This window comes from Blennius ocellaris, assembly GCF_963422515.1.
Source record: "Blennius ocellaris genome assembly, chromosome: 8".
NCBI classification, from domain to species: domain Eukaryota; kingdom Metazoa; phylum Chordata; class Actinopteri; order Blenniiformes; family Blenniidae; genus Blennius; species Blennius ocellaris.
The window spans coordinates 27,166,608-27,188,265 of NC_137657.1; the positions used below are offsets into that span (position 1 = coordinate 27,166,608).

At 44.2% G+C, this 21,658-nt stretch overlaps 1 protein-coding gene across 1 annotated transcript in view; it reads left to right on the forward strand.

The window, feature by feature from the left end:
• vps13b (vacuolar protein sorting 13 homolog B) overlaps positions 1-21,658 on the forward strand; it is a 328,731-nt gene that overhangs the window by 136,775 nt on the left and 170,298 nt on the right. The window contains 2 exon segments of the mRNA XM_080500575.1: positions 640-749; positions 6,371-6,503. Coding sequence (XP_080356701.1) covers positions 640-749; positions 6,371-6,503 — 243 coding nt within the window.

Sequence of the window (21,658 nt, forward strand, 5' to 3'; positions counted from 1 at the left end):
AACACACGATTTGCCTCGGGGCCTGAAACAGAAGACCGGGGTCTTGTCCAAAGCTCCATTAAACTGCTGAAAGTCCTGCTAGAGCTGAAACATCCTCCTATCGTCATGCTGGGACATTCCACGGCACGCCAGAGACCCCTGCGCTAATCCCGCCGGCATGGGAATCATTATTGATAGGATCCTAACGCATTACCTCAGGGCGCGCTTATTGTTGGTAAAGATTATTATTTAAGAGTAAACCAAAACCCAGAGAAAGTCTCCGGTTTCATAGAAATTCATCAAAAGAAAATGTTATTCTTGGCTTAGCGTGAATCCACTTTGAACGGTGCAATTGAAACAAACTGTGCTCCTTTTTGCCGCGCACCGGCGAGCGGCCGCCATACCCACCGGCAGGTCAGCCAGACACAGTGGGCACCGTGCAGCGGGGGCACAACCTGTCACAACCTGGAAGAGAAAAAATAAAATGTGCTCCAGGAGGCACTTTCACTTGGCTGCCGACACCGATTTCAGTCATTCTGCATTAAAAATGTATATTTTTTACAGATTGTTGCTTGTTTTTTGTTGTTGTTGTTGTTGTTTTTTTTTTAAAGTTGCTTCAAGTCGTAACTGCATTTTGTATCTCCCTGTGTTTACTTTCAGGTGCGGTCCTGCTCGTCAGTGTCCAGGGCATAGCTGTCAATGTGGACCCCATCTTCTGCACCTGGCTGTTGTACCAGCCTCACAGGGCGAGCAGCAGACAGCAGCAACAGGTACCGTATTTTCTGCCCTATAAGGCGCACCGGGTTATAAGGCGCACCTACATTGATTGACATAATTTACAACTTCATTCATATATAAGGCGCACCGCCCTATAAGGCGCATGGAATAGACCAGCGGTCAGCAACATCTATAGCTCAAAGCCATTAGGTTACATTTTCCACTGATTCTAACACCCAGAGAGGTGCACATGCTTTATTTTAATAGTCTACCTGCAGCCTATGCCAGTACCACACTACACACAAAACCTTCTTCACTACTGGTTGACAACTTACAACTACCGGTAATAATAATAATAATAATAAACTAAACTACATGAACTAAGCAACAAAAACACAACACAACACAATTATTACCGACACCACAAACCAAATAGAACCCCCAATAATTGCATTTAAAACACCACAAACAGCTGCAATGAATTATGGGAGTTTCTATCGGCTGCACTGAGGAGCTCAGGTTGAATTTGTCGCTGCAAGGCATGATGTCCCATCATGCCTTGCAGCGACAAATTCATGTTTTGTGTTGTTGGAGGTTATTGTGGGTTGTTGTTGGGCTTGGTGTTGTGTTGATTGTGTTTATGTTGTGTTTTTGTTCCCCAGTTTAGGGAGTAATTATTTCATCTAGTTTATTTTGGTTTGTTAGAATGTTGGTGTGCAACCATGAGTGATTAAGGTGTTGTGCGGAGTGTCGTCCGCTCTGAAGATCCGGTTGCGAAGTTAGAGTTGTCAAAATAAAAGTTTCTGGTTGATCAGCTGTCAAATAGCAGTCTTGAGTAGAACAATCGTCCATATATAAGGCGCACCGGGCTATAAGGCGCACTGGCAGCTTTTGAGAAAATTTGAGGTATTTAGGTGCGCCTTATAGGGCGGAAAATACGGTACTAGAGCCTCCCTCCCTCTCTCTTTATTATTATTATTATTAGTATTATTAGTATTATTATTATTATTCCGTTCCATACATGTTGAAGTACACACAAAATAAAGATGCATACAAAAATAGAAAAGTGTATGTCGTCTATAAATATACATATTCACAAATGAATACATCTTTATGCAACGTACACACACCAATCCCGACACACATACTGATATACATACACTTGGAAGTACACGTATAACACATATGTCTGAAAAGGTGTAAGAGGTAAATCTTATTTACTCCTACCCCCGCTACTATAGTCACATTTTATACATATTCTGTTTATATATACGAATGAAGAATGTCATCAAATAGTTTCTTTATAATAAATGTTGTAGTTTCACATTCATGTCTCATTGTTTTCTACACATTCTTCATTTACTTTTTCATTTCCGACCTTGGTGAAAAGATCCAGTGGAAGTAAAGTACAACAAAACGGAGATAAAACTGGATATTAATACATTTGCTCATAAGAATCTGTGACAAAGATGAGCGTTTGGATTTATTCTTGATGCTTTGGGATGATCTACTGATCTTGACCCCGTCGCCCCTTCAACCTGTAAAAAAGACCGAAGAGATTTAGAGCGTGAACATTTTTACAAACTGCAGCGTGCCAGTGATGTCAAAGTCACTCCCCACCAGCGGCACGTGCGTCTGTGGTTGTGCGGACGTGCATTCTCCACACATTCTAGCAGCCAAGCTCGTCACAAAGAGAGAATGAGCTCTCGGCATTGTTACTTCCAAGTCACGGTAAACATGGATTGAGGAAATATCCGGTGATTGATGAGGTGAAACGTCGCAGTCATTATTTCCACACCCAGTGTCCAAAAGTACAAAATGTAGTCCTGAAACGTCTTTCCAGCCACTCCGTCGAAGCAGCAAGTCGTTTAATGGTTTGTTATGACGCCGCTCAAGTAATCTTAATTACTTCATGTACAATATGCTGCAGCTCCACCTCAAATGTCCCAGAAGTGAAATGCAAATATGAATGCTTGTTGCTCTTTGTCCCGCAGCTTGCTCTTCTCTTCTGCAGCTACCTTTTTTTTTTTTTCCATGTGCCGTGCTCCCTGTTCTCCATCGAGTGTCTCTGTATTTATTTGACAGGGGTTCACGGTGATGGTTATAGACATTGAATGCTCTGTACCCGCACCTCACACACACACACGTACACACGTGCCAACATGCTCGGTCTGATTGGCCAGGGATATAGCACAGGCGTAAATATGTAACCCACATAGTATATATCATATTGTAATACTTTTTACTGTTCTGCTCTGTTTTATACCTGTTTGCTGTTCTGAAGGAGTGTGTGTGTGTGTGTGTGTGTGTGTGTGTGTGTGTGTGTGTGTGTGTGCGTGTGTGTGTGTGTGTGTGCGTGTGTGTGTGTGTGTGTGTGTGTGTGTGTGTGTGTGTGTGTGTGTGTGTGTGTGTGTGTGTGTGTGTGTGTGTGTGTGTGTGTGTGTGTGTGTGTGTGTGTGTGAGTGTGAGTGTGTGGTTACTGTAGAAGAAGAAGATGAAACTTTATTTATATAGCACCTTTCACAGATAAAATCACACGGTGCTTCACAGAGGCATAAAAACAATAAAATAGTACGGACACAGTAAAATAGTACGGACACAGTAAAATAGTACGGACAACAATAAAATAGTACGGACACAGTAAAATAGTACGGACACAGTAAGATAGTACAGACACAGTAAGATAGTACGGACACAGTAAAACAGTACGGACACAGTAAAATAGTACGGACACAGTAAAACAGTACGGACACAGTAAAATAGTACGGACACAGTAAAATAGTACGGACACAGTAAAATAGTACAGACACAATAAAATAGTACGGACACAGTAAAATAGTACGGACACAGTAAGATAGTACAGACACAATAAAATAGTACGGACACAGTAAAATAGTACAGACACAGTAAAATAGTACGGACACAGTAAAACAGTACGGACACAGTAAAACAGTACGGACACAGTAAAACAGTACGGACACAGTAAAATAGTACAGACACAGTAAAATAGTACGGACACAATAAAATAGTACGGACACAGTAAAATAGTACGGACACAGTAAAATAGTACGGACACAGTAAAATAGTACGGACACAGTAAAATAGTACAGACACAGTAAAATAGTACGGACACAGTAAAATAGTACAGACACAGTAAAATAGTACGGACACAGTAAAATAGTACAGACACAGTAAAATAGTATGGACGGAATAAAGATAAAACCAATCACAGCCATGTCGACTAAAATCTTGTCTGAACAGTGTTTTCAGCTGCTTCTTAAAAGAATCAACAGAGTCGGCTACACGCAGCGACAAAGGAAGGTCGTTCCACAATCTAGCTTCAAAGGCCAAGTCTCCTCTGGTTTTAAACGTGTGTTTACCGCGGTAAACACACGTAAAACCACAAAGATGTGGTTTTACTGCAAAGGTTGAATTGGGGTTAAGCCTGGTCACTGACTTGTGATGGTTCCGGGTTTTGAGCAAAGGACTTTCTGCACGGCCTCGACAAAGACGGTGTGTGAAGTGGTGCTGCAGCAGATGTGTGTGTTTCTGCGAGGGAGTGCGCCTCAGCGGCCCGTCAGGGTCATTTCTCCTCGCTGGTGTCGACGCGGCCTTCAGCTGAAGGCCAGTGGAAGTTGAAGGCTCGTTACGTGAGGACACGGACTGGTTTGGGTCAGGCTGGCAGGAGATACTGGATAATGAGGGGAACGAGGCGGAGGAAGGGGCATTTTTAGGTGAGGTGAAGAAGACGAGAGGTCACGCCTTGCATACACAGATAAAAACAACTTCCAGATAAAGAAATAACATTTGATGGCTGCAAACAGGTTTGGAATGGTTCGGGAAGAAAGAATATGAGACGCTGCAGAAGAAAGGAGGTTAACTTAAGAATATGGAAACCAAAGCAGAAAGACCTGAAGAAAAAGAGAATCGGGGCAACAATAAAAAGAGACACAAAAAAAATTCTAAAATGATTTTTCAGTTCTTACTTTACATTAGTATGATCAAAGAGGAACGAGCAATGAGCTACCGTTTAGCATCAAGTGCTACAATGAGGTCTAAGGCAGACCTTGGAAACACTGTGCAAACCAATTTATATAGTGTTATTATAATACCTACGTATCTGTAGTATAATACTTTTCAATCCTGTTCCTCATCGACCACTGATCTGCATGTTTTAATAGTCTCTACTCCGACACACACATGCATTTGTGGCAATCCCATATAGCACCAGCTCTCAAAGACGCAGGTTTATCAATGACCACCTTTCGAGTTATGGAGAAGATCCCGAAGGCTTGTGAGGGACACGACCGCAAGCCGTTTTAGTATATCAATGTTTGTTGTGTCCAACATTTCAAACATCCAACCCCCTTACCCAAAAACCAACTAGTCATCAGCAAAGAAAAGCTATTTGGCCATTAAGAAAAGCTTCCATGGACGTGACGGGTGAACCCTCCGCTGATCATCCCACCAATATTCCCAACAAACGTGATTTCTTCTGAAGGGAAATAAGCAGGTTTTCAAATGATATGATTGATTGTAAAAAAGCATTGTATTGACAAAAGAAATGGTTTCTCAAACACACCTCTCCTGAGTTTTTCAATATACTTTGTTTATTATATCCACTGTCTCCCCTCAGCATCTCCCCCAGAGCTCTCACACTGGCCTGCTCGTTTTTAATCCCTTCCGTTATGGCTAATCCCAATAAGGAGTCCTGGGATCGTCACCTCAGCCTCTTTCCAAACAATACATCATAGCAGGTCTCGCCGCTGTCTTGCAGTTCTTTCCCTTCCACTTGTAATTTCTCAAGCAATCCCAGATTACCTATAATATCCATAGTCCCGCAATTTTAAACCGGACGGAAGATGAAAAATGAACCTGCCTCACTTCAGTAAAATGTTCATCAACAAATATTAAATTACTTTCTGTTGGTGTCACACAGCCAGTAGCTTTAAATATGAATGTAATTTGGGGGCCCATTTTTTAATCGAAACCACAGCCAGGCTCCACCTGATCGTACAAAAACAGCCGCGTGTGTGTGTGTGTGTGTGTGTGTGTGTGTGTGTGTGTGTGTGTGTGTGTGTGTGTGTGTGTGTGTGTGTGTGTGCTCGCTGGCCTGCGGTCTTGTGCAGCTGCATCATAGCCTAGTGATACTGCTGGCTGACTCTGATGGGGTTTCCTTATTTCAGACCAACGTTCCATTCTTTTGTCTTTCAGCCATTCTCTTTGTGTGTGTGTGTGTGTGTGTGTGCGTGTGTGTGTGTGTGTGTGTGTGTGTGCGTGTGTGTGTTTGGCCTGCATGGGAGACTGCTCGAAAAAACAGCGAGCTGTCACTCGTCCTTGTTGGTCTTGGAGGCTGGCGTTGTGTTCCACTGCATTTGTCTTTTCCTTTTCTCCCCGCGCCTGTCTCTTTGCCTTATATCGCTTTATGCATCACGTCCTCCGATTAACCCTGATCTTGAATCCGATCAAAGAATACCCTGGACTGCTCGTGAACTCTCAATTTGCATTCTTTTTGCATGAAAATGAAACCTTTCTTGAAGGTTCTGACTGGGACAGATGTTGGCATAGTGTTACGCTACGTTAACGTGTGCCGTATGAATAAAGTCGATATGACACCCGGTATACTTTCACGCAAATGTTTATGGCGTAATAAAATGAAGCCTTTTCATTTCAGAACCAAGGTCAAGTTCCTCTGGCCAAGAGGAGAGAGGACGAGGTGTCGGTGGGGAGCACGCCGCTGGCCAAACAGCCGTCCAATCAGGCCTCGGACTACGCCAGCAGCCCGGTAAAAACCAAGACGGTGACAGGTACAAAAAAAAAACCCCAGCTATACATTAACACGGTCACTGCCACAGTGCACATAAAGTAACATCCAATACAACACAGAAAGGACTTCTGTCACTGTTTTAAAGGCCTAGTGAAATGTAAAACACTACTTTGCAGAAAATGATAGTTGGGGTTCTACTTGTAAGGTTCCTCCGACTCTGCCCCACCACTGTTGTCGCACAACAAAGTTATTTGAATTTTGAATCTCCAGCCGAGGAAGTCGGGGGAATCCTTCGTGGAGTGACGTCAAGAGTTGTGCAGATCTCGATCTGTTGTGTTTATATTGGCTTGTTTCCTCTTAAATATCGACGTTTTTACAATGTTTTGAAGTTATAGTCGGCGTTTTATGAGCCTTGACGAAAGATTGAGCCTGGAAGAGACCGAGAGAGGAGAAAAGGAGCACGGGCGGCGGGAGCGGCTAGCTCGCACAGCTAGCGGATAGCGGGAACCGCTAGCTCGCGTGGCCTGCGGCTAGCGGCTAGCGGGAGCCGCTAGCTCGGGTGGCTAGTAGACGATCAAGTAACACCTGGACTCGTCTTCGGTGATTCCGCAGTCGGAAAAGCGCTTCGACATGATCCAGGAAGTCGTTCTGCCAAAAGTCAGGACGCCTCAAAGCCTCAAAGGTGAAAACTGGCGGCTGCTGAGGCGAGGAGACGAGGACGAATGGAGGACGAAGCGTCTTCTGCTTCCTCAAACATGTTCCAGACGGGGTCACCGATGGCAGAACCACCTTCTGTGTCTTCTTCATCAATCACTGGGTTTGAAATGATGATGATGATGAAATATGGTTGAATTCAGCCTCTTCGTGGTCAAAACTCTGATCCTCCATAATGTAAACACAACTTGGGCGTGTGCACAACTCGTGACATCACTCTATTATTGTCAGAAGCTCCGCCCAGCAGCAAAAATAGCGCTGTTTATTGGCTATTTTCTCGCAGATTGCCATGTTTTAACATTGTACACTTGGGCCAGTTAGCATTAAAAAAAACGTCCCTAGAAGCGACAGCCAGAGTGTTTTGGAGGTGGAATTTTCATTTCACCAGGACTTTAACCAAAACGCAGTGAGTAACTCCACTTAACTGTGGATGTAGTTAACTGTGTTTCTATGTAATGAATCCATGTTACCATGTTGTTGCATAACAGCCGACAATGTGCTGACACCTCAATGAACCCATTTCTCAGAGGACACCACATATCCAGGCTTGTCATCCTCTGTTTTCCTCTTCTGGTACTATTACTGCAGCCCTGTGGGCTCTGGATGCCCAGAATAGATGAGTGGCTTGGCGGCCTGCACTTGTTCCCCGATGCCAGTTTTCCACTTTCTGGGACCCCCCCCCCCCCCCCCCCCCCCCCTGCTCAGAACAAAAAACCCAGCCAGTGTACACACACACACACACACACACTTGCAGGATCACTTTTATCGTTTCACACAAAACATGAGTCACAAGCAGACAATGTTACACTACATACCTGTGCATGTCACTAATGGAAACACTTTTCGAGCCTGGCGGTGGTTTCCATTGTGAATAAGTGTCTTCACAAAGACGGGAGGTTTGATCCTTTTGGACCCGGATGGGCAGACTTGACTCAAGAGGACAAAGGAAAGCTTGTGACTTTGCTCTTTGGTGTCAGCCAGTGTCTTTTTTTCTTTACCTGTCCTTGCCAGCAACCGCAATGAGGCCCCGTTTACACGATAACCTCTTCAACTGAAAACTCCTAATTTCTGTGGCGTTTTGGGTGTGGAGTTACACGACAACAGTGGTGAGAGCCAATAACAATGAAACTTTTTGAGAATTCAAAAAATGCCCTGATTCTGTCGTCGTGTAAACAAGGGGAAGTGCAACTTTTTGAAACACTCGGGCTCTGTCTCCATGGAGACGCAGGAACGCTGCTCCTGGGCCCGTTAGTAAATATAGAGTAAAATGCATTAAGTTCTTCACGATGTAGCTGGACAATAACAACAATGTTTTGCCTTGGTGGTTTTGTAGTTGAGTCATCTGAAGTAGCAATCCATTTGTTTGTTGTTTATGTTTATAATCATCATTCTCTGGTCGCGGGTGGTTTCATTACAAAAAACAAACAAACCCACATAGTAGTCCAACATGCCAACTACATTGTCTTTAGTGTTTGTACTGTTTCCATAGAGCCAGACGTTGTTTGCACTACTTTTCTGAAATGAAATGCTGAAATATTTTGGTATTATGTTTTTTTACTATAGTATGTTTATTGTACTTATTCTACACTTTGCCGCCCCCATCATAGTGTATTTTTCCTTGTATCTCATCCTATTGTATATTTTTCTTTAGAACTTATTATACTTTATTATAGTTTGTGATTTTTATCTTATTTTTAGTCCTATTTGATTGTCATTGTACATAAGATACCTCTATTCTTGAATGTTACGAGTACATTTCTCCACTGTGAGATCAATGAAGGCTTAACTTATCTTATCTTATCTTAAATAATGCGCTTTCACTTTGAAACGTTGTCATGTAAACGGGGCTCAGTGTTTGTAGCACAGCGCGCTTCCATTGTTTGTAAATAACCACAGAGGTAAATGTGAGGATGGTCCGGGTTTCTGGATGCCAGATGAAGGAGGTTCATCAATACTTGTATATAATTAACGGCTGGCACTGAATCGAGGCCAAATGACTTCACACCAACAAGAAACATGGCGAGGAAATCTGCTCGGAGTCGATTGTTTACAAGTATTTGGCCCAACTTGTTTTGTGGGGATGAGTGGCAGGAGGTTCCAGTCCTTCCTCAGGAGCCGACGCGCCACATCACAGGGGTTTCTTGTTGCTGATAGAAAGTGTGTTTGATGTTCTATGTTGTGATTCGCGTGGCAGCACAATACATCCGCCGCTTCTTAGGAAACGGCAACTCGTATGAAGAGACGCTGGCGTCTTGTCTGTTCAGCACAACGATCTTTAGTGGTGTGAAAGCTCAAACAGTTGCTTTAAATGAAGCGTATGTAGGGGATGTAATGGTACAGCCTGTAGGGCCTGTGACAATTTGCATCCGAATGAAAATAAGCTTAAACTGATCAGGTTTCTTACTCCTAAATGATAACACATACACACACACATATACCCCAACAAATCAAAAGAAAACTTGTCTTTAGCTACTTCGCGGTGCCGTTTATTGATATTCAGATATCAAGGGAGAGACAACAAGTCCTAATATGGTTTGGGCCATCTGGTAAAAAAAGACGATAAGAAATTGAAGGAACGATAATTCAAGGCTACATATCGTGACTCTCCAGAGTCTAAACCATCAGTGCTTTCCTCCGCTGCGAGGCACCGGCTTGATTGACTGCACGCATGTCGCACGGCGATCGCAAACCCAGAAAGCTACCTAAAACACCATCAACATACATTGTATGTGTTTTCAGACTCCTACCTGGGAGGACGGCGGGAGCCGTCACTTTGTTTAGGAGCTGTCCGTGACACAATCCAGAGCCTCGCTGGCTGCAGCGCGAGGTTTTCATTTCATGCTCACATGGTTATTTATAAACCAAATAGCCCACCTCCTCACTCACATGTTCCCCCTATGGATATTTAATTAATGTGAACCAGTGGAACGTCTTGGCCAGCCTCGCGGAGCCCAATTAGTTACACAGTCTGAAAAAAAACACGAACAAATAAAGGAATAAAGGAAATCTTCCCCTTTTTTTCCTCCACTGTTCTCACAGTGTTTAATCTCCAGGTCCTGTAACGGTTGAGACCGCCTGCCAAATCATCGCAGTGACGAGTCAAGGGAAACAAGCCTTTAAAAAAAAAAAAAATGTAAGTCCCTGGGAAATGTGTTCTCAACAGGAGTGATGAATCCCTGTTTTCGGTGAAGTCATCCTCGCAGCCGTAAATAACATTGCATGTGTATAACATTCTCCCATGTCAAGTGTTTTGATAGGAAAAATGCTCCTTTGACATTTCCGAGTCTAAAAAAGGCCATTGGGGTTCTTTCCTTTTGCGCGCTGGAAGAGCTCGCAGCCGAAAGGTCACGCCGCCGTTTCCTCCCGCCTTTCCCCCTTTTTATTCTCCACCCGTTTTGTCCAATCTGCACTAATGGCTTTTCCATACCGCGGTGTCTTTGCTTACTCACATCTCGGCAGTATATTTTCTAGTTAGGTTTTTTTTTTTTTTTTTGTCAGTACGCCGTCGCCGTGGCTCCAGGAGTTGCACAGAAAAACAACGTCAGGCTGCAGTTTGTTAGCGACACTCGCTGAGCAGAGTACACTGGCTGTCAATGTCGTGTTTGTGTCCGTGACTGCTTCTCCCCTTAACTCTTTGTTTTTCCTGACCATTCCTCTGGTCTGTTTATCTCTCTGTTTAGCTTTTCCTTCTTTTTTTTTTTTTTTTTTGATGTCTATTTTCTGTTTTGTCTCCATCCGGTCTTTGAAAGTCGAGGCCGGATTATGAGAACTCAACTCCACAACGCTTTGACTTAATATGACACACGGTGTTGTAAAATGTTAAGTGGACGGCACATCCGAACGCGTAGGAGTGTTTAGTGTGGGACATATTTGTGTGTGGCATCTCATTGTTGGCTGCATTAGTTGCTCGGGAATACGCACTCACTCAAACTCTAGCGCTTTCTTATCCAAATATTTCTGTTGCAAAGTGAAAACAAGACATTGGTAACCTGGCGCTCTGAGTCTATTCTGCTAAAATCAAGTAAACCCACATGCCTCCCTCCCTCCCTCCCTCCCCACAATGCAGCCCTCCATGTTGGAAACACAGTCGATGGATAGAATCTTCTCTGGAAATTGCTGCGGTGTCACAGGAGAAGCTGTAATGAAAAGTTACAAATTGTTTCTGCAAGCAATCAGAATAAGTGAAGGGCAGCGGCATTGGGTCCTGGTGGTTTCAATCACAGGGGGAAACAATGAGCTTCCCTGCAGTCAGAAGGTCCCGACAGGCTCACAGCAGGTACTCTGCCCCCCCCCCCCCCCCCCCCCCCCTCCGCCCCACAGCGTCGCTTCATCATACACAATCTTAATTATTATATCCCTCCGTTACAACAGGCGCTTTTGTAAAATGCTCCAAGCGTGAGATTTTGTTTCATTTCAAGTATTTGTTGTCCCTTTGATGTGTTGTCCCTTTGATGTGTTGATTTTGATGTTAGTGATCTAATAACTAGCGTTATTTTTACCCGTGGTTGGAGGTCGATTATACGTTTCACCACGAGATACATATTTCTCATGTTGTAACACGTCACGTTGGATCAGTGATTGTACAAATCTCTCGTAGCTCAGCTCACCGCAGCCTCATCAGAAACGGGTAACTTCGATCGATTCAATTTTCCTACCGACATCTGAACGTCCCACTAAATCAAGGGGTGTCAACCATAAGGCCCACGAGCCAAAACCAGCCAACAGGCGGCTCCAATCTGTCCAAACCACCAAGCGAATTGTAAAAATTCCAAAGAAAATCAATAACTTCCAATTTTTCTTTAAAAAAAACCAAAACATATTACTAAAGAGTCGTGGACACCACAGGACACAGACCCGAACTGGGATGTCAGTGACGCTGCCATGAAAACTAGCAAACTACCATTAGAATCAAAGCCATGCTGTCAGGGTGGGTTTGTAAAAACACCCATAATGCAACAGCCGTCGCAGTTTTGGGGGATATTTCACCGCACCAGAAGGTTTCATGTAGAGATTGTACACATTTTCAATAGTGATTGTTTGGTTTTGTGAACATTTTCCTCACTTATATTCAGCACCACGACAAAGGAAAGTGTTAAACTATACATTTTAACTGGTCCGCCTCACTCAAGATGAGCCCTGCGCCAAATCCTTTTCAACATTGTTTGAGAAATAACATGTTTTATTATTCAGAATTAGAAACAAATATTCTCTATGTCTGTTTTTTTTTTTTGCTCCACCTCCGTAGGTCACAATGTTTTAGCATGAGGGGAACTTGTACACTGAGGCCCGTCGGTTATGAAATACATCCCAGAAATCAACTTCACGTCAACCTTTTAACATCTCACAGCTGAACTCAAGTGAGAAACTCGTGGCTGTTCAATGGCTCCGAGTCATGGGAATAGCGTATGTTGTTGGGGTGGATTTTTCCCTTGTAAAGCCTCCGTCCTCGTTACAACCCCAGAAGAGCCGCTGACATCCAACGCGCTATGATCGAAGAAGATTTAGCGATCGCTTTACCACGCGTGTCTACAAAGTCTATTCCAGCTGATTCGGTTGGGGTGGAATCAATAGGTTGTAGTGATGTGGACTCGTGTACGTAGTTGATAAATGGCCGGCGCCACCTGATGGATGTAAAACCTCCTAAGCCTCAACAGACCCAAATTAATATCTGTCCTGAAAAGTGTGTCGCTGAAAGTCATGAAGTCATTTTTTTCTCGTTCTGGAGCAGGTAGAAGGCCAGACCTTTTCTTTCATTCTGCCAAATTAACACTTGGCATCTCGCCTGACGGCTTTAGCGTGCTTTTTTTAACGCGACTCCAAATAAACGTCCGGATGTGCGACGAGGCCGATTTTTAGCTGCGGGTTTACAACCCGGTAGATCATTTCTCAAGGGACTCCAAGGGGGTTTGTAATCACCGCCGCAGACGTTTTCTTTTTCAGCCTTTAGTCATCTGTTTGGGTAAACAGCGGAGCGATGTGTAGGTTGTTTGCCAGTTGGAGTGAACGCGTGCCGGAGCTGCCATTCTCAGGGATGCGCGAGGAATAAACACATCAGACGAGCTGGCGTTGAACGGCAGCAGGCGGCCGGCTGAGCCGCCACCGGTGCTGCCGCTCGGCTGATTGTGAGGAGGAGATGTGGCGAGGGTCTTGAAGACAATCATAACACTGTCACACTGTCGTCAATTAAACAACGCTGACGAGAAACTGCAATGTGACGGCTGGAACCACAAATATGTAGCTTTGGAGAAGAGCTGGTTTATCGCTCACTTGTAAGCTTTCTACCATTCCAGTTATTACAGTGGAGTTAAGTTGTTTCTTGGATCAAATTGCAGGAATATTTTTGACTCGTCCAGGTAAACAGGCATTGAGGCCTTACACCATGCACATACACCATTACAGTGGCGTTTGTGCAACATGGCTGAAGTAAATAGTTCTCAATAACAATCCAATCTAGTTGTCAATCCATACAGATGTTATAGTGTATAGTTCTCTGCGTGCATGTGTGTGGTTTTATTACAAAAATGCAGAGGCAGAGCGATGCATTTTCCCTCAAAACGTTGTCGCGTAAACGGGGCCTGAGACCTGGGATTGTCACAGCGTGAGTCATGGCGTTACTAACCAGCCACTACAATAGGAAAAAATATCCATCTTTACTAGATTAGATTTATAATACGTATTACGACCACTATGTTTATTTTCAGGTGGATCCGCTCGCTTGTGGACTAGCATGCCCATTAGCATGCTAGCAAACATTGTCTGATTGAGCTGAAATTTGGTAGGTGGCCTAATGGGGGCACTGCGGTCACGAGCCACTAGCTAATTAGCTGGTTTCGACGCCGTTTTTTCAAAATAAAAGTCATTAAATTATTATTTTTTTTTTTAACTTAAAAAATGATAATAAACCGGTCTAGAGGATCGTGCCCACCCCGACGGGCAGTCTTTTGCGAGGTCCCGTCCAATGCTGCTTGCAGCTTAAATTTTTTTTTTCTCCAGTTCCTTTTTAAAATTTTTTATATATTTTCTGTATCAGTGTCTGTTCAGTGTTAATCTGTGTCTGGGGTAACCGCGCGGGTTTTTAAGGGATAGGCTAAAATAAGCCTCGGCTTCAGCCTATACCCATTTCGGTTGCAAGAACATTGTGGTGCACTTATACTGAAACTGTAACCGAAATAAACCATTCATTCATTCATAATCTGGAAATGTCTGTGTACCTCTTTAAGTTGTTATCCACGGAGATGCTCTGTGCAGCAACTCCCACTTTATAACAAAGTTTTATTCATCAAACAATTACTGTATCTACAGTGAAATTTGATTTTATTGTGTCAAATTCTCACGTTGTTCCCCAGAGAGCAGTGTGAGGTTCAAGATTCAAACCTGTGAACATCCAAACACAAGCCGGCTCCTCTAACTGCGAGGCCACTGCTGTACTCGCATAAAGCACCAGATTTGTCTCACTCAGCACAATTATAAAATGTTTTTATTTGACTGAGTTCGCAAATGTAATTATAAAAAAAAAAAACGCACACGGGGCACCTCGCCATAACTGGTAGACGTGCACCGCCGACGACGCTGCCAAATGCTGTCAGTGCTAATCCCTTTGCTCTCCACCAGCACGCCTGTTCACAAATAGATTAAAATCTCCGTCCTCATCCTCGGTCTAAGGAAATTTGGTTTAGACGACGAAACTCTGCAGATCTGAGCCTTTTGTGAAGGTTTATTTCACGGGTGTCAAACATAAGGCCGGCCCGCAAGAAGCTCCAGTCTGGTTCTCGCCAAACCACCGAGAAAATTGCAAGCAAATTGTAAAAAAAATAAAATAAAAAGTAATATGAAAACTCGCTTTTGAAAAAAAAAAAAAAACCAACGTGGACAAGAGTGGTGGACAAAGCACAACACTGAGACCTGAGCTGAGATGTCGGTGATGCTATTGGAGAAGTTCTGGGGGAGATTTGTGAAAATATCGACATTTTCATCACATAGACGCTGCGCCGCAAGAAAGAGAAACTCCAAAGTCTGCGTTTCAAGGTTATTCTGGCACTATTTTACCAGTCCGGCCCTCTCCAGATGAAATTGCACCGCATGCGGCCTCTGAACTAAAAATGAGTTTTGACACCGCCGATCTTTTTCTTGGAGAAATCCAGCCAGCCGGCAGTCCGTACTTTGTCGTAGCTCGTCGTTAGACGAAAAGACCTGCTGAAGTACAAGAGAAATTCCACTCCCGAAAATAATTGAACGTAATAAAAGTCTGCATGCGGGTCTATACATTCGACATGATGAGGATCTACTTCAGAGTTAAAAATCGTGGTTTAAAGTGAGCTTTTCTGCCAGATTTAGCTTCGGGATCCCTCTGAAATACAATCCCCCAGTTTGCGTGCCCGCCGTGTACTCAAGTGGCGAGCTCGAAAATGTAAGTTAGCAGCTTGCACGTCGATAGCGTGGCTGTTTGAAATACTATTATGAGATTAAATGATCCGACGTGCCGGCGGTACGGGGGGAGCCGCGATAGAGCCGTGTTTTGTTCCGCCTGATTATAAATTGGCGGCGGCGGCTCTTTTCTGTGCCTATTGATTCTCATAGTTTTCCACTGGAGCTATTGATTTCCCCCCACAAAAAAATCACCTCGGGGAATTAACAGAATAAATCATAAACCACTGAAAGACGAAGAAGAAGAAGAAGAAAAAAAATCATTTTCAGAGGTTTTTAAGCAGTTCAAAGCGTCCTCAGAACAATCGCGTTCACTCGCCGTCCCTGCTTCCAATTGGCTATTTGAACCGCTGCCTGGCACTTTTATGATGTAAAGAGAGTGTTATGTTGTTTTGTTACCACATTCAGCCTAGCTACAGTTTCGTCGTAATCAAGGGGGACTTTCCTGCAGGCTTTTTTTTTTTTTTTTTTTTTTGGAAGGTGCCTGTTAATGTGTAGGCAAATGTACAGAGACACACAGAACCAGTCGACCGCGGCTCATTTTTCATTTTTCCCCCACGACGCGGAGGGCAAGGTCATAGCGGCCCGGCCCGGATCTCACAACCCAGATCCACCCGGCTCCATTTGGCAACTGAATATTTTCACCTTTTCTTCTCTTTCCGTTTCTGGTTTTGGTCACTGCGCATGTTAAATATACACGCCGCGTGTTACGGGACACCGGCGGATCTGGCTGATTTGGACCGAAGCCAGCTTCCAAAGTGCAGGACAGAGACTTCTTGACTTTAAACACGATTGTTTTTTCCTCAGGTTCTGGAATCCGCCGGCTCCCTTCCCCTCTCCCCGGTCATCTTTTCTATTGACACCGTACTCTGTCGGCGTGCTGTGAAATCACACATCGTTTTCTTCTTCTTCTTTAATTTTTTTTACGGTTTTTCGGGTTGGCTAATATCTCTCGTCAGCTCATCAGGCGCTCTGTTAACCGGTCTGACTAAATATTCTTGGTAAAAATGAACTTCAGAGCCAGAGGGGGGGGGGGTTTGTTTGAATGTTGCGTAGGAAACACCGCTTGCAGAAGTGTTAACAGTTGTTTTTGTGTGCGACTGCCCTCGGCGAGAAAGGCCGTGGAAAGACTGCTTTAAAAACAAAAAAAAAATCATCCCTCCTTAGTTTTGAGGTCGATTTCTGTCTGCCCGCACAATTACCCCACAAATTGGTTCACATAAAACTCGCCTCTAAGTATTTTCTTTATTTGTCCCTAATGAATGTTCCCGTTGGCAGCCGCGCCGCGTTCCTGACGGAGAGGCTGGAGGTCCCGAGCTTCTCATTGTTCTATAACATCAACCAGAGTAATGATCTCACCGGGCCCTTTCTTCTCCATCCTAAAATTAGCCGCTGGCGCGCCGAGGACATACTTCTCTCGCGGAGAAACCTATCCTCCTTTCTGGCCGCGGCTCGGGGCGGGGGGGGGGGGGGGGGAAGTTTGGAAGCGTTGGTCTTTTAGGTCCCGTCTGCTTGTGGTCTGCGTGATGGGATTACACGGAGTTTTCTCGTCTACTGCAGAAGCCACCGAGACGCACGGCGGTGGAAACGGTTTGCATTGTTTTATTCCCGCTAATCTGCCAGGAAAAGAGACAATATTTGGTGACGGTCAAGGCTGTGAAGCTCGTAAAAAAAACCATTCCTGCACTGATGGCTTTACTGTGATTTCAACCGTGGCGCTTCAGTAGAATAATATGTTAAAAAAAAAAAAAAAAAAGAAAGAGGCTGAGAACAGGAAAGAAAAGCCAGGCTGCATGGTTGAGAGACATATATTATGGAAAGACATAAATTAATATGTTTTGGAGAAGTAAACGGCAGACAGAAACTAATATATACATGCATATACACATTTATAAGGGGGGGGGGACTGATGAGAGGACTTGAGGCAGAACTGCGCAGTCATACATAACTCTCGTCCGAGCCCAAGTAGCCTGATGGAAGTCAGGCGGGTTTTTATTGGCTGCCGTGCGCTTCTCAGGAGGGGATAATATTTTCATTGCCGAGTTATTTATATAGTTTAATTTTTCTGGTAAAGACAATAATTTATCAAGGTAATGATGGCTGGAGTGGGGAAAGAAAACATGAACAAGGAGGAATAATGAGATAGAAGCCCCCACCCACCCCCTCCAGAGAGAAATGGTTGCAGTCTCACCACGTTACGTTTTTTTGGCCCCCGGCTCTCTCTCTCTCTCTCTCTCTCTCTGACGAGAACGTACAATGGATTCCCAGTCCCGGTTTTCGTGAATGATAAGGCCCGCTCGGCCTTTGTGGACGTTGGCCGCGGTTTGCTCGAGGGCAGCGCAGAGGGACGCCTGGGTTAAGCCGCGGCGTATCAGATGTAGCGCGGTTTACTCTACGAGCTGCGTGGAGTTTATTGACAGGACTGGAAACTTGAGCTCAGATGATTTTTTTTGTTTTGTTTAGGTACTTTTAATGTCGTGTCATGCTTTGGCTAAACCGAGTCCACTTCTCTCATGTCCTGAATAAATATTGTTCACGTTTTAAGCAATGATTCAATCTGAGCGATAATGAGGTAACGGTTTTTCTGTCACAATGTGTTTTGTCTTTGTCGTTGACTTTTTCGCCCCTTTAGAAAATTAATAGACAAAAAAAAACATTAATACTCTTCCATAGTGCAGTAAAACGTTCTCAAACATGGATCACTTCACCTGTTGAGCTAATGGCACAGGACAGGAGTCTTAAACTGATTTTATTACCACATACTGCCCAATATCTCCCTGAGTGGGCTGGAGTAGTAAAATAGGGACATAATCACCTTTAAATTTGAACTTTAAAGTTTCTCATTGTTATGGCATCGAAGAGACGTTTGAAAAAAAAGCTCTGTTTTTATGTAATTACTGTGTAAAATGACCACAATCTCAACATAAAGCCAATTTTAATGAAATATTCTTGTGTAAAACACAGTGAACTGTTCGCAAAACTTTTCCTACAGCTGTTGCATGATGCATGTTATTACAAACCAACTATTGAAACTGTCAATGATTTCAATGTGCATTTCTTTCTTTCTTTTGAACGAATTGGCAAAACATTAAAACGCACCTGAAAAGTGAAGACGCTCTTATTTTGACTTCAGTACAGGCTGCTGCTGTCATTTATCCGGAAAGCAGGGTATTGATGATTAACAGTAATATTTGATGTATAAAAAGAATATTTGATTACAATGTGAAATTAAGAAATAAATCACCACACCTTTCACTTTGTGTTGCAAATCTTTAAACTGTAAGAAATCATAGCTGTGTCACTTGTTCCGGATGAATGTAGTTCAAATGGCAAGAACTTCAAATCTGGATTTTATGAAACATTGACTTAGGTTTTTTCACATTAATATTTCTAGTACTACTTTTTGGTGTTCTTTGGGCTGTTTTTTTTTTTTTTCTTAGTTTTTTTTTTTTTTTTTTACCAAAAATGTGTTTGTTTTTAATGCACTTAAACAACATGTAATGTTTACAGTCCTCTCTTCAGTCCAGGGGTGTCAGGGGCCACATGCAGCCTAATTTCATCTTGAGTGGGCTCGGCTGGCGAAATACTACCATAATAACTTAAAATCTAAACCTTGAAGCTGTTCTTTGTAGAGTATAGCTGAGGAAAATGTCTATATTTTCACAAAACCAAACAATCTCAACGTAATGATTTTAATAAAACCTTCAGGTGTAAAATACAGTAAAATGTCCCAAAAGCGATGCCGTATCGCTGTTGCATTATGCATGTTTGTACAAAACCATGTGCTTAAGGTTTGATACTTTCACGGCAACATCGGCAATGTCTCGGCTTGGTTTCTCTCCTCTTAAGAAATTTGTTATAAAATCATTGTTTTCTTTGACATTTGTCCAGTTTGCTTAGTGCTTTGGCCGGCCAGAGTGGAGCCTCGTAGCCTCTCGTGTTTGACAATCCTGGTTTAACTGCAGGTGACCTGTTTACCCTTCTGCTGCAGAAACATTCGCGCAACTCCGCTGAACTCTTCCGCAAGCTGCGAGAGAGAGAGAGAGAGACACCGAAACACTCCCAGCCGAGTGTGTTTGGATTGATGCGGCTGAGACGCTGCGAGAAAACAATCCCACGGTTATTGATTCTTTGATGTTTATGACATCGCGATGTCGTGAAAAGTGCTATATGGTAAAGAATCTCCCCTTTGTTTCTCCTTCTCGCCGGCCTGGCGACACCGCCGCCATTCCCCCGGGACTTCAGTAATATGCTGAAACAAATAGAGTCGCGTAAATATTTAAACAAACACCCGACTCGCATCCAAAACAAATAGGCGGGCAGGTTTATTAAAGAGCCACATCACAGCGTCTGCACGCAGCTGTGACAGAGTACACAACACTTCAACTCACTGTAAACCATTTGTAATGGGGAACATACCGGAAAGATAGCGGGCGGCAGGGGAAGCGCTGGTTTTTTAATGCCGGGATGCTTTGTGCATCTTTTGCTGCGACGACTTTGTGAGTTGAATATTTGATTGATTTGCAATTTACACCATCAAACGTTCTACAGCAGGGGTCGGCGACCTTTAATGCTCAAAGAGCCATTTGGTCCCGTCTCCCACTGAACACAACACCCAGAGAGCCGCACACATTTTATTTTGACAGTCCCACAGGAAGACCACGCCAGGACGACACGACACACAAAACCTTCTTCACTGCTGGTTGACGACTTACAACTAATAAACTAAACTACATGAACTAAGCAACAAAAACACAATTATTACCGACACTACAAACCTAACATAACCCCCAATAATTACATTTAAAACACCACAAACAGAAGCTCCCATAATGCATTGCAGCTCTCGGCTCCTTTATTGCGACACATTATTAAAATGGAAGATAAATGTAGGAGATCTGGGATTGTTAGAACCATGAGTGTGAGTGTTGTGTGTTTAATGTCCTGTAGTTGTTGTGTAATTCACTAGAATGTTCCGTCACTCTCAACAAGTCTGTAATGAACCTCCTGGAACTGTCGGCTTTTACTGTGAAAGGTACAGGAAGCTCCCAGTTGAGCCGCTGTCATGACCTGCAGCCGCAATTCTACGATCTTCATCCATTATTGTTGCGTAATGACGACACGTCGCTGCGTCGTTCACGACCCTACATTTTACCACTCTTTGTAGCGGGACTGGGCTCTGAGGTGCGCCTTGCCTCCTTACGTCCCTCCGGGATGAACTGCAGTGGGACGGAGGCTCAAGGAGCCGCAGTGGAGGGACCACACGTTACTGGTGTGTGGCAGCGCGGCGTCGTACATCACGAAGCAAGGCGTCGCTGGTTGTGTTTCTCGCCTTCAGGGTCAACGTGGTAAACGAAGGACCGATTGCCACATTGTTCTCCGATCTCTCGACACTCGGTCGAGCTTCAGGCAAGCATGCGACGACGTGTGAACTTAACAGAGCTTTTAAAGAGGACGGGTAATCACCGCTGGAACACCAGGACGCCGGGCCGACTTGAACTACCCCAAACACTACGAGACAAAGAGTGTGAGAACAAAAGCGACGGAGCGTACGGTCCGAGTCTGGCCAATAGCGTGTTGGCGCGGCGGGCCTCACGGAGGGTTAATGTGAGGACGTGGCTGCGATGGCACGAGGCAGAGGGAATAACCCGACTTTAAGAGCACTCTCAGGACTTGTTAGTCCGGGGCCGGTTTAAGAGCTCTGGGCGCTCCTGTCACGTTTCCCCATCTCATTTGAACGTGGACCTCTTGTGCTCCTTCTGCCTTTTCTTTATGCAGTCGGTCCGTTGCCCACCTCCCTCTTTTCTCCCAATCCCCCTCACGAAAAGGAACTGCAGGCGCCAAGTCACTATAACCAGATATGGCAGTCTCATTCCAAATAATGACCCCTGGATTAACAAACAGGGCCCTGGAATGGTATTTAAAATTGAGCCGAGAGCTCCGTGCGGGCTGGCTCTGCATTGTTACTGGCCGTGTTGTTCCTCTGCGCTGGTTCTGATTGGCCTAACAGACCCTCCCTCCGCGGGGGAAGCGACATTCACAGTTTGGCCTCCGCCC